At 43.9% G+C, this 11,596-nt stretch overlaps 2 protein-coding genes across 3 annotated transcripts; one reads left to right on the top strand and one right to left on the bottom strand.

Annotated features, from left to right (window-relative positions):
* The first annotated feature begins 419 nt into the window (after positions 1–419).
* kat2a (K(lysine) acetyltransferase 2A) lies at positions 420–9,098 on the top strand. Of its 2 annotated transcripts, XM_080511800.1 has the most exons (18): positions 420–651; positions 904–1,027; positions 1,118–1,263; positions 2,287–2,376; positions 2,464–2,645; positions 2,746–2,937; positions 3,102–3,208; positions 3,718–3,822; positions 3,911–4,047; positions 4,793–5,001; positions 5,079–5,205; positions 6,101–6,211; positions 6,294–6,437; positions 6,531–6,645; positions 6,733–6,769; positions 6,854–6,917; positions 6,995–7,079; positions 7,639–9,098. In XM_080511800.1, the coding sequence occupies exons 1-18, from the start codon at positions 436–438 to the stop codon at positions 7,830–7,832; spliced, it is 2,385 nt and encodes a 794-aa protein (XP_080367926.1). In that variant the 5' UTR covers positions 420–435; the 3' UTR covers positions 7,833–9,098. The 2 variants fall into 2 exon arrangements, with proteins under 2 accessions (XP_080367926.1, XP_080367925.1); XM_080511799.1 differs by having other exon boundaries at positions 6,294–6,645.
* Positions 9,099–9,445: 347 nt separating this feature from the next.
* LOC308141601 (dynein light chain Tctex-type 1-like) lies at positions 9,446–11,171 on the bottom strand. The gene is made up of 5 exons (XM_080511806.1): positions 11,134–11,171; positions 10,648–10,689; positions 10,168–10,291; positions 9,991–10,068; positions 9,446–9,624 (listed from the first exon to the last, which is right to left on the bottom strand). The coding sequence occupies exons 1-5, from the start codon at positions 11,158–11,160 to the stop codon at positions 9,554–9,556; spliced, it is 342 nt and encodes a 113-aa protein (XP_080367932.1). The 5' UTR covers positions 11,161–11,171; the 3' UTR covers positions 9,446–9,553.
* Between the last annotated feature and the right edge of the window lie 425 nt (positions 11,172–11,596).

Here is an 11,596-nt window from a genome sequence, read left to right on the forward strand (position 1 = left end):
TGTAAAAAATGCATGTAGGATGGGGAATTATACACATTCACATTTTTGAGTATTGCTCCCTCAAACCGGCTCATTGATAATGTGTTTATAATCATAAACATTGACTTATTGTTCTGTGCAGTTTGTTTTGCAGGAAATGACGTTTTAAATGACGGGCCAAGTGAGATGCTTTCATTGTAATCGGAGAAATGTACATTTACAAGTCTCTTTGGTCATTGAAAACAATTTGAAGCCTCTTGAAAACTGCACGATTTTATTATAAGTGTTTTAATGTTTGTTGATTGTAGAGCTGTGATTTTACAGTAGCTATTCTTTTGAAATGCTGACTTACATTTGTGTGCCGTCCTTCTAATAGGCTTTTTTTCCGACGATCCCTGAAGGCAGCATATGAGCTCAGCGAGAGCGGAGGAAGAGGCGAGAAGCAGCAGCGTGGAGATGTCGGACCCGGCGGCGCAGGCCTTACAGCCCCGGCTGCTCCAGACCCAGTCTGCGGGGTCCAGCACCGCCGCCACCGGCTCCGGGACGGGCACCAGTGACCCGGCCAGGCCGGGACTCAGCCAGCAGCAGCGTGCGAGCCAGAAGAAAGCCCAAGTCCGCGCTTTCCCACGGGCGAAGAAGCTGGAGAAACTTGGCGTATTCTCCGCTTGCAAGGTAGCTAGCCTAGCTAAAGTTAACCACAACAAAGCACTTCACGGCCAGTATTGCTCCCGGACTCTGCAGTCACAAGCATTCCGAGCTGTGCAACACTTGTTTTACACAGCCGGCAACTTTTACTGGTAGCTAGCTGCACGGTCGCACCGGCGCTTGTGTCATATCGCCAGCTAGCTTCACTGATTGATCATTAATGTTCGAAACAGCCGCCGAGTTATTGATTAAGGTGCCTTCGTGCTCTTTTGTCTCCAGGCCAGCGATACGTGCAAATGCAATGGATGGAAAAACCCAAACCCTCCATCGGCGACACGTATGGATCTGCAGCAGCAGGCGGCCAGCCTGAGTGAACCGTGCCGCAGCTGTGGACATGCTCTGGGTACAAACTAACCCACCTACACTCGCACACTCCCTCCGTGAGGGTTAATAACATTTCTCCATTGACAAATGCTCCTAATTCGTTTCACAGCCGATCATGTCTCCCACCTGGAGAATGTGTCCGAGGATGAGATCAACAGACTGCTGGGGATGGTGGTCGATGTGGAGAACCTGTTCATGTCTGTCCATAAGGAGGAGGACACGGACACAAAGCAGGTCTACTTCTACCTTTTTAAGGTGGGTGGAAGTTAATGTCACGCAATGTAACAGGACAAAGACTCACAGAGTGACAGTGTTGTTTGTTAAAGGTAACATTATGCAGAATGCACGTTTTAACAGTTTTCTAACCGTAATATGTGTCCCAATAGCCTGTGCATGAGGCGCCACAAGTGAAGAAAGTTGGTCATCTCCTTCACTTGCTTGCTCCACCTTTTAGCGAACGTGTGCTCATAACAGGCCAATCACAGATCTCCCCTTCATGATGTCATGTGGGGAAAATAACCACTCCCTCCGGTAGTGGAGTTCTGCTTGACTGATATACTGAATAAATTCAGCATAATATGTAAAATCGGAACAGTAGGACCTAGCGTTAGCTATTTGACAGTAACTATAACGACACTCTGCAACATATTCAGACACAGTATTTTTAACTCTGCATCTTCAGGAGCTTCTCCATCTAGTGTCAGATTCTGGTTCAAACTGGTTGAGTGACAGCATTTATACAAGCCACAGGCATAAAACTACCATAAACGTTAGTGTATTGTACCTGTTTTACAGATTAATTGGTTTCCCTGTTAAATGGTGACCAACTTCCTGCGGCTTCCATCGTTGCTGCGAGTAACGGCACATTAAAATGAGACTCCTGATAAGTACAACACTTTGCTGTTAAATGACACTCATCAGGACAAATACAGATTTCTGTCAGGTTCTTAAACGTCCCTTATTAGCGGCAACAAGGGATGCTAAAGGTCACCAGTTAACAGGGAAACTACTTAATATGAAACACCAGAGAGCTCTTCTTCCCAAGACGGGTCTGGAGTCGGCGTGGACAGACACAGAAACAGCCTGTTCTCTGTACAACTCACTCCAGGGACTTTTAGACTGAAATTCAGCAGCAATACTGCAACTTTTAATACAATGTGTGTTGGGCCTCTGACATTAATGTGAAATTATTGAAAAACTGTATAATGTGGGACCTTTTAAAGTGCATCAGAGGTTGTTTAATTTTTCATTTCTCTCTTCTTTTTTTTTCCTTTAAAGCTGCTGAGAAAATGTATCCTGCAGATGAGCCAGCCTGTTGTCGAGGGATCACTCGGAAGTCCACCGTTTGAAAAGCCTAACATTGAGCAGGTCGACCTTAAACTGAACCTCTGTTGTGACCATGAACTCGTCAAGTTCTTTGCTGACTGTGTCCTTTTTTTATGTTTGCTTCCAAAGGGGGTTTTGAATTTCGTTCAGTATAAGTTCAGCCATCTCGCACCGAAGGAAAGGCAGACCATGTATGAACTGTCAAAGATGTTCCTTTTGTGCCTAAATTACTGGAAGCTGGAGACGCCAACGCAGTATCGACAACGGACCCAAAAAGATGACGGGACAGCTTACAAAGTGGACTACACCAGGTGCACTTGCTGCTTCGGTGGTTGTGTTGAATGCTGATGTCTGTTTCACTACTGTTAATTGCCTCTTCTTCTTTTCTTTTTTCCTTCCTATGGTCTCCAGGTGGCTGTGCTACTGCCACGTCCCTCAGAGTAACGACAGCTTACCACGCTATGAAACCACTCAGGTGTTCGGCCGCAACTTGCTCAAGTCCATCTTCACCGTCACCCGCCGCCAGCTGCTGGAGAAGTTCAGGGTGGAGAAAGATAAACTGCTGCCAGAGAAACGCACACTTATCCTCACACACTTCCCCAAGTGAGGACCGTTTGTCACTGAACACAGTCATATCTACATGTATCTGTATTTAGTCATCTACGATATTCGAGGTCACATTTTTCCTGCACAGGTCCTTGATTATGCCTCGATAAATCATTCAGCCTTGGGAGACGTGCGTTTAAGCTGCTGCCGTGTTTCATCAGGTTCTTGTCCATGCTGGAGGAGGAAATCTATGGTGAGAATTCACCCATATGGGAGGCAGATTTCACCATGCCTGCTTCTGATGGCACACAGCTGGGGCATCAGACAGGTGAGGGCCGCAGACCGTCTCATAACATCTTCATGATCAGACGCTATGATTTCTCTGCTTGTGCTACATTTGTTAAGATTGTGTGTTTTTACGGTCGATGACTGGTGAGTAAATCCTCGACCTAAATCATTCAGGTCACTGTGAACTTACTGCTGATTTAAATGTTTATCATTACAAAGCACTGGGTTACTGTGAAGTTGGTTAAAATCAACTCTAAATGGGTTTTCACTGGCCTAACATCTGTCAGTGGTGAAAATCTGTCATGTAGTTTTGACGTAATCTTGCTCACACACACACACAAGCAGATAAATATACGGCAATGATTTTATTACACCGTTGGCATAATTCATTGTGTTTTTACCTAATTGGCAGGATTGTAAAATCCTTCTTAAAGTGTTTCTTCAGTAGGATATGTTGTCTTATGTCAAAGCTGTAAAATGATATCGGTAATAAGAGCGTTTCTCGTCTGTGAGCTGGATAACGAGTTGTACTTTTGTGTTTGTTCACAGTGATCAGTCCGGCCTCGGTCTCCGGCTCCCCGGCTCTCTCCAAGTGTCTGAGCAGCAGCTCCTCTCTGGCCAGTGTGGACGCTGGGGGCGTGGAGCCAATCACCGGTCAGTGAAGCTCTGGACGATAGCGTCGAGTAAATAAATGAATCACATCAAGATTGTTCAAAGTCGGCTCCGTCACGTCTCTAAACAGGGGAGAAGAGGAAGCTTCCAGAGGCTCTGACGCTGGAGGATGCCAAGCGGATCCGCGTGATGGGAGACATTCCCATGGAGCTGGTCAACGAGGTCATGATGACGATCACTGATCCTGCTGCGATGCTCGGACCCGAGGTCAGTCGTTAAAATGTCCGGCACGCCCGCCCTGAGTGTAGAGCTTCTTGCGAAGAGGTTGCGGAGTCCAAGACACGAAATGCTGCTGTCACTCATCACTCACCAGCGCGGGAAGTCAGTGAAACTGTGCACATGGAACATTTAAATAAAGTTTCATCTTCTTGTAATTTAATTAAAAATGACGCTTCCATATAGTTGAGATTTATTTTTACAGTTAAATTGAAATATATGAACCTTTTTTGTTTGATTTCCTATATTTTCACTTCATAAGACATGGATATTCCAAATACTGTGAAATCGGACGTTTCAGCCGGTTAGAATAATTTGCTTTGCAGTTCCTAGTTTTTACATGTTGGACATGCAGAAATAGAATCTTTGAGATGCACCTGTAGTTTCTGTTTGGTGTTGCGTGTTGTCGGCCACCTAAGCTCTGTGCTGGCTAACCCACTTCCTGTTTCAATCGACAGGGAAATTCTGTGGTGGCGAAAACACCATTTTTAGTTTGAGGTGAGGGGCCGATAGAAACTGTCCTTCAGTATGTCGCTCCAGACAGATGGAAGGAGGACAAATGCAAGCAGATGGCAGCGTTAACAAGGCTTCTTTGTTTGTCCCATCATCAGACCTGAGAGCTGCTCACTTTTTCCTTTTTTTTTTTGTTTTAGTTCCATGTCGTATGGTTTTTATCGTAATAAAGAAAAATTAAATGTCAGTTTGATTAGACTTTTTTTTTTTTCAATATTTCCAGACTAATCTGCTGACGCCAAACGCTGCCCGTGACGAGACCGCCAGGCTGGAGGAGAGAAGAGGCATCATCGAGTTCCACGTCATCGGGAACTCGCTCTCTCAGAAGTCCAACAAAAAGATCCTGATGTGGCTGGTCGGCCTGCAGAACGTCTTCTCCCATCAGTTACCTCGCATGCCCAAAGAGTACATCACACGGCTGGTGTTCGACCCGTGAGTTTGACTCCTTCGCTCCCCCCCCCCCCCCAGTCGGCTGCACAATACTGTACTGACGTGTGTGCTCCTCACAGGAAGCACAAAACCCTCGCCCTCATCAAAGATGGCCGCGTCATTGGAGGCATCTGTTTTAGGATGTTTCCCACTCAGGGCTTCACGGAGATCGTCTTCTGTGCCGTCACATCCAACGAGCAAGTGAAGGTACAAGACATATGATATGAGTTCATCCAAAATGTCCCATTTCTGCATCTTCTTCACTAAAATCTTCCTTTGTTTTATTAATGATTTTAGCTTATAAGTCGTGAAAATAAAAACGGCTATCAATTTAAGCTATTGCTCATATTGGATTATTTCAAAATGGGTTTAAGGTTTAAGGGGATGCTCTAATTACCACAACTAAATAGAACTAATGACACCTGACAGAACATTTAACTCGCGTAATATCGTTAGTTGGTTAACTTGAAGTTATATTCAAACTGTCATTGTGTTTAAAAAAAAAAAAAAAAACAACTATGTGAGTAAAGCTAAAAATCTTCATGTGGAAATTAGTAATTTTTTGTAGCAGATGTTAGTTTTTAGGGGAGTTTTTTTTGCAAAAATATAGACATTTACATCAGATGTACGGTGGAGATAAAGATAAGCTAAAATGTAAAGGTTATTATGGCACTATTTTACCAGTTTTGCTCAACATGAGATTGAACTGAAATGTGTTGCACCCCCCCTGTTATCAGTGGTCTACTCATGACATCTTTTGGTGAAATTAAAGCTCCACATGATGCTGTTCATATGGTGATAACATGATCAACACAATAACGATGGGCGAACAAATATACCAACACTTTCTCAGACAGTGGTATTTCTGCCACAGCTGACTTAACAAAAATACTTCGATGCATGAAAAAGGAGGAACTAACCTCATGTGCCACATATCCAGCAAAACAAAGTGACACGTAACCAAGAAACACTCGCTTCTGTAGAAATAGGGCGACAGACATCAGAACCTCTCTCTGAGTGCTTGTGTTGTGACCTGATCGGCTGGAATATGCGAGTCGTGTTTTTTATAATCTAATCATCTCCCTCGCGTCGGTGCAATCAGGGCTACGGTACCCACCTGATGAACCACCTGAAGGAGTACCACATCAAACACAACATCCTCTATTTCCTCACCTACGCTGACGAGTACGCCATCGGCTACTTCAAGAAGCAGGTACCGCACATTCACCGCTCCTCTGTCCTCTCCTCCATCCCGCCATCCTCTTCTTTATTAACCCCTTTTTGTTCCCTGGAAGGGCTTTTCCAAAGACATCAAAGTGCCCAAGAGTCGCTACCTGGGATACATCAAAGACTACGAGGGCGCCACGCTCATGGAGTGCGAGCTGAACCCGCGGATCCCGTACACCGAGCTCTCCCACATCATCAAGAGACAGAAGGAGGTACGTGGGGCTGAGTGGGAGGTTGAACTCCTGCAGAGACCCGGTTTGATAGATTTCTCTCTTTTTTTTTTTTTCCTGTTTGAAACGTTCCAGATTATTAAGAAGCTGATAGAGAGGAAGCAGAGCCAGATCAGGAAGGTTTACCCAGGTCTCACCTGCTTCAAGGAAGGAGTGCGACAGATCCCGGTGGAGAGCATCCCCGGCATCAGTGAGTGAAGCGTTTGAGTGACATCATTACAAATCTACTTTCTTATGACTAACTGGCTTTTTCGTTTTTTATTACTACTCTAACCAGGGGAGACGGGATGGAAACCCAGTAACAAGGACAAAGGGTAAACAAAGTTGTTTCTCAGTTGGTCTTTAAGCGGCTCTGTTCTGTCAGTGACGCTCACGCTGACCTCATAACCACTTTGCAGGAAGGAGGTGAAGGACCCCGACGTGCTGTACAACATGCTGAAGAACCTCCTGGCCCAGATCAAGGTGCGGGTCGCCACAGAAACACACCACAGCAGAAGCAGCGAGTGTGACTGAGTGGAGCTTTGTTCTCTCTTCTGCAGACTCACCCCGACGCCTGGCCCTTTATGGAACCAGTGAAGAAATCCGAAGCTCCGGATTATTACGAGATCATTCGCTTTCCCATCGGTAAAATAGCGCCTCTGTGTTTATTCCTGTTCCGAAGATTCTCCAGCCCCTCACAAGCCCCCCGTCACACACTCTGAACTCTTTCTGCTGCTCGCTTTCTGGTTCCTGCTTTTTATTTTGTCATTTTTAGTTTAAACTTGCCTTTTTACTTTTTGACAAGATGACGCTTGCTCTTGCAGTTAAGTATAGAAACAACCCGATCACACTTTTTGACCCCCGACACGTTTGAGTACTTTGACTACTTGAGTTCGCTACTCTTCTTCTTTTGGGTTTGAATGCAGTTTGCATCCATGCACATCGCATTACTGCCACCTGCTGGTTCTATCGCTCTAATATTTCCCACCCATTCTCCTTCTTCTTGTTCTTCCCACCTCTAATCATTACAGACTTATAAAAGAGATTATTAATCTCAATGTGGTTCTCCTTTAATTTTACAGGCTAATGAAATGAATTCCAGCTACCTGCTGCTCCGTAGCTAAAAAAACCCACAAGATACTTGGAAAAGGCATCAACGTGAATATAGACTGACGGCTCTTTTTCCTCCCTTCTGTCCTCGCAGACCTGAAGACCATGACGGAGAGACTCAAGAACAGATACTACGTGACCAAGAAGCTCTTCATCGCCGACCTGCAGCGAATCATCACCAACTGCCGCGAGTACAACCCCCCCGACAGCGAGTACTGCAAGTGTGCCAACACGCTGGAGAAGTTCTTCTACTTCAAGTTGAAAGACGGAGGCCTGATCGACAAGTGAACTGAAACACGAGCCACTTTCTCAGCTGCCAAACACTTAAAAAAACAAAAAAAAACAAAAGAGGGGTTTCCCCTCATGTGACTAAAATAAGGATATTATTATTAAGAAGAAAAAAACCATCATTGTTGAACATCAACAAGTATAGCAGTGTGGTTTGGAAGTATGATGAGTCATCGTTTGTCATGTTCTCCATTTCAGAGAAGGACGAGCTTACACACACACACGCGTCTCATTGAGTGTACCAAAGTGACAGGTCCTCACGGTAACGGCGCTCGTTTATTTCTGGTGTGATCAGACGCATCACGTTGCGTCGTTTCACACCAAACTGGACCTCGGGACCTAAAGCCACGTTGCCTTCCGTTACTGACAGACACTTGAACATCCCAGTCTCATAAGAAACATTCACGACCTAAAAGATGGGCAGCACTTAACTAATCAACTACAATTAACTCATTTTTAGGTTTTTGTTGTTGTTGTTTTTTTTTTTTTTAAATGTTGTTGTACTTTGGTCATTTCCCAAGCCGTGAATTCACACCCACAGGATAATAAAGACTTATTTATACCTAAATGGAGCTGCACATTGTTTATGCACCATTCCCACTGGCAGGTTTTTATTCAACGAGATCGCACTGATTCCACTTCCACACACTGAGCAGTCTTGTGTTTCACGTGCGGCAGCCTCATGTTTACTGGATAGTTTATTAAGAGCGATTCGAACCAGCGGCCCTCGTGGAGATTCTGGCTTCTTAACAAGCACGACGACTTCGGTTTATTTATTGCGACACGCACTCGGGGCTGCAGCTGGATGTTAATGCATGAGCGACCGTTTACAGTCAGGGCCCACCGTCTCGCCACTATTGTCGCAGGGTTTTATTACAGTGTAATTAACATTAACTGTGCAATTTTTCTTTTTTAGTCATTGAACCGTTTTCGTTCAGTGGTCGGTGTCAAAGTGCTTCCTGAGATGCATCCTCTTCTTTCCACGAAGCAACGGTCAATGCTGGTTGAGCCTGTTTTTGAATTTTTAATTTACGTGTGTGTGTGTGTGTGTGTTTATTTTGTACTTGAAACATGACAAGCTTTGAGTTGAAGTGATGTCAGTGTTGCATTATTCAGGGTCGTCTCTTCTCACGTCGTTCACCTTGTACCTCTGCTGCATTTCAAATCCTCTCTAAAATAAAAAGGTCAGTCTGAGTGAACTTTACCGCCGTATGTTTGACGTTACAGTCGAGTTATGGTGTGAAGCCATTCACTTCAACTGTACAAACTGTTCATGACAATAAAAGTTTTGTTTTTTGGTTTTCTAAATAAGCCGCCTCTTGATGTGCAGGTGATTTGTGAATGTCACAAGGAGGAAATGACCAAGACTTGACATGATTGTGTGCATTTGGTCACAGGTTTATATATAAATAAATGACATAGATCGGTGATTCCTAACGCCGACAGGGGGCGCTAAAGATTGGTTGAGAAATCCTCTTGAATTTGAGATTAAAACAAAAAGATTTTAATAACAGAACAGTCAGAATTTAGTGTGACTTTGACCTTTTGCCTGTTGTAACCTGGGATCAACTCCTTCACCCCAAATTGGATAAACAAATATTGATGGACATGCGAAGAATATAAAATAACTTTATTACAAAGAGATAATGGTATCAAACAGTATGTAGTATAGCCGTGCAACCTTTAAAAAGCACAGACATTTCCTCCATGGCACTCAAGGTTCAAATGGCCAGTCCGAAAACATTGACGATACAGTATATGGTCTCGTTCTCCCACATCACCGCACTGCTTCCTGTTTGGACGGGACACAAAATGAGTAACTTCAGTCGTATTCACATGCTTTTAGTTTGAAGAATCGGACTGCATGTGAATCGTATCTCTTTCTGACAAAAAGTCACCTCAGTCTTTTAAAACTTTAAGTGCTTACTGGGCAACTAGCATTAAATCCTTATACTGGAATCAGCCACAGACCAAAGCTTCTTATTGCTGTTAAAAGCTTTGAACTAAAGACGTTTCTGTATACATGAGCAGATGAAGTGAAGAACAGGCTGATGGGACGCTTGTTAGCCTTTTTTCCAAGTGAGAGCGAGACATCTGAGACGTTTGGACCATTCGTTACCATTTAATATCAAATCATTGTGTGTAGAATTTTTTATACCATCAGTCGTGTTATCCCAGAAGCACGAGGTGGCCGTTTGCAGGCCTGCGCCAGTCTTCTGCATGATGACACAGCTCACTATAAAGGAGACACAAATAAAGTGTGGTTTTTGTTTGTGTGTGTACTCAGAGCACAAAGAGCATGAGTGTGTGAGTTGTGGGGCGGCGGTCCACTCACCGATGTATTTGAAAGGTTTTCCCAGCTTACTGAGCTGACTCAGACTCTGGGCCACCACACTGGAGCTCCACTGGTTCACTCTGCTCTGCTGGTAGTTGTTTTCTCCGATGGTCGCTTCGATTGACTGACCACACACACACACACAATGTTACAATGACAGCCTGAGAGAGGCAAAGGACACTTGCAAAATATGATCATCTGCAGAGGCAGAGAGGTCCCCTGTAGACTTTTCTACACGCAGATGTGTAAATGTTATGTGACCATATGTAAATGTTGGTCTATTTGTGTGTTTTATTAATGATTAACCAATAATTTTCGATTGTTTCGACAACAGAGGCGAGTGTGCCTAGCAACGGCTGAAGCGTCCTTAGCAACGTCCGGTCGCCAAGCAGTGAGTAACGCTCACACCAGCAGCGATTAAACAGTCGTTTGAAAGTTTTGTTTTGGGCGATTAACCAAAACCTTTTTAGATTCCCTCACCTCTCTAACGATGTGTCTGACGTCATCGTCGACGAACACATTCTGCGAAATGAGAAATAGAAAAGTTTAAACTGGCAGGTGTTTAGGATGAACTGGTTTCCCTGTTAACTGTGACCGACTTCCTGTAGCGGCCGTGGTCGCTGCTCATAACAACTGCTGTTAAAAACCGAACAGATATAAGGAGACCACAGTTTAATCGCATTTACCACAAAGTTTAAAACGTCGTACCTCTTGCGTGTCTTATTTTAACATCTGCTGTTATTAGCAACAACCACGAGCGCTGAGCGGTCACCAGTTAACAGGGAATCCAGTCAATCCAATACATCATGAATTGTGCGACGGTAATTTCCGAAGAAAACACTAAATTAGCCTGCCTTATCCTCTCAGAAAAAAAGAAAGCTCGTTAAATACAGCCTGGTATTTTTACGAGTTTTCGAAAAGGGGTTTAAAGCACCAGCAATCCGTGTGTTTATGTATTAAACCGACCTCGGTCTCTTCCTGAAATAACGCCATCGTCAAAGGGAGCGTCGTCACGAGCGTCAAACACCACACTTCCGCTGAGAAAACTTCAGAATCAAAGCTTTGACCTCGAACGTTGCAGATAAAATTACATTTTATGCGCTTTCCAAATAAAGGATATTTAGTTTAACAAAAAAAAAAATCCACATTTGTGAACATGGTTTCTTTTCTTTCCCTTTTATTAAAGAAAAATAATTAATGATTAATCAGCTGCACACGCCTCTAAATCAAAGGGACAAAATAGAATAATTTTTATGTTATTATGGGAAGTATGCAACTGGAATTCCATGCTAATAATGTTAGAAATTCTAGAATTATGCAAATGTTTCCCCACAACTAATACATATTTACAGTTTGCACCAACACTGTCTGGATTATTTCCCGTTTCGAGCCATCATTACAAGATTCAGCCATCACGTGTGTTTTTAAC

The sequence above is a fragment of the Blennius ocellaris genome (assembly GCF_963422515.1).
Source record: "Blennius ocellaris genome assembly, chromosome: 16".
Lineage (NCBI taxonomy): Eukaryota > Metazoa > Chordata > Actinopteri > Blenniiformes > Blenniidae > Blennius > Blennius ocellaris.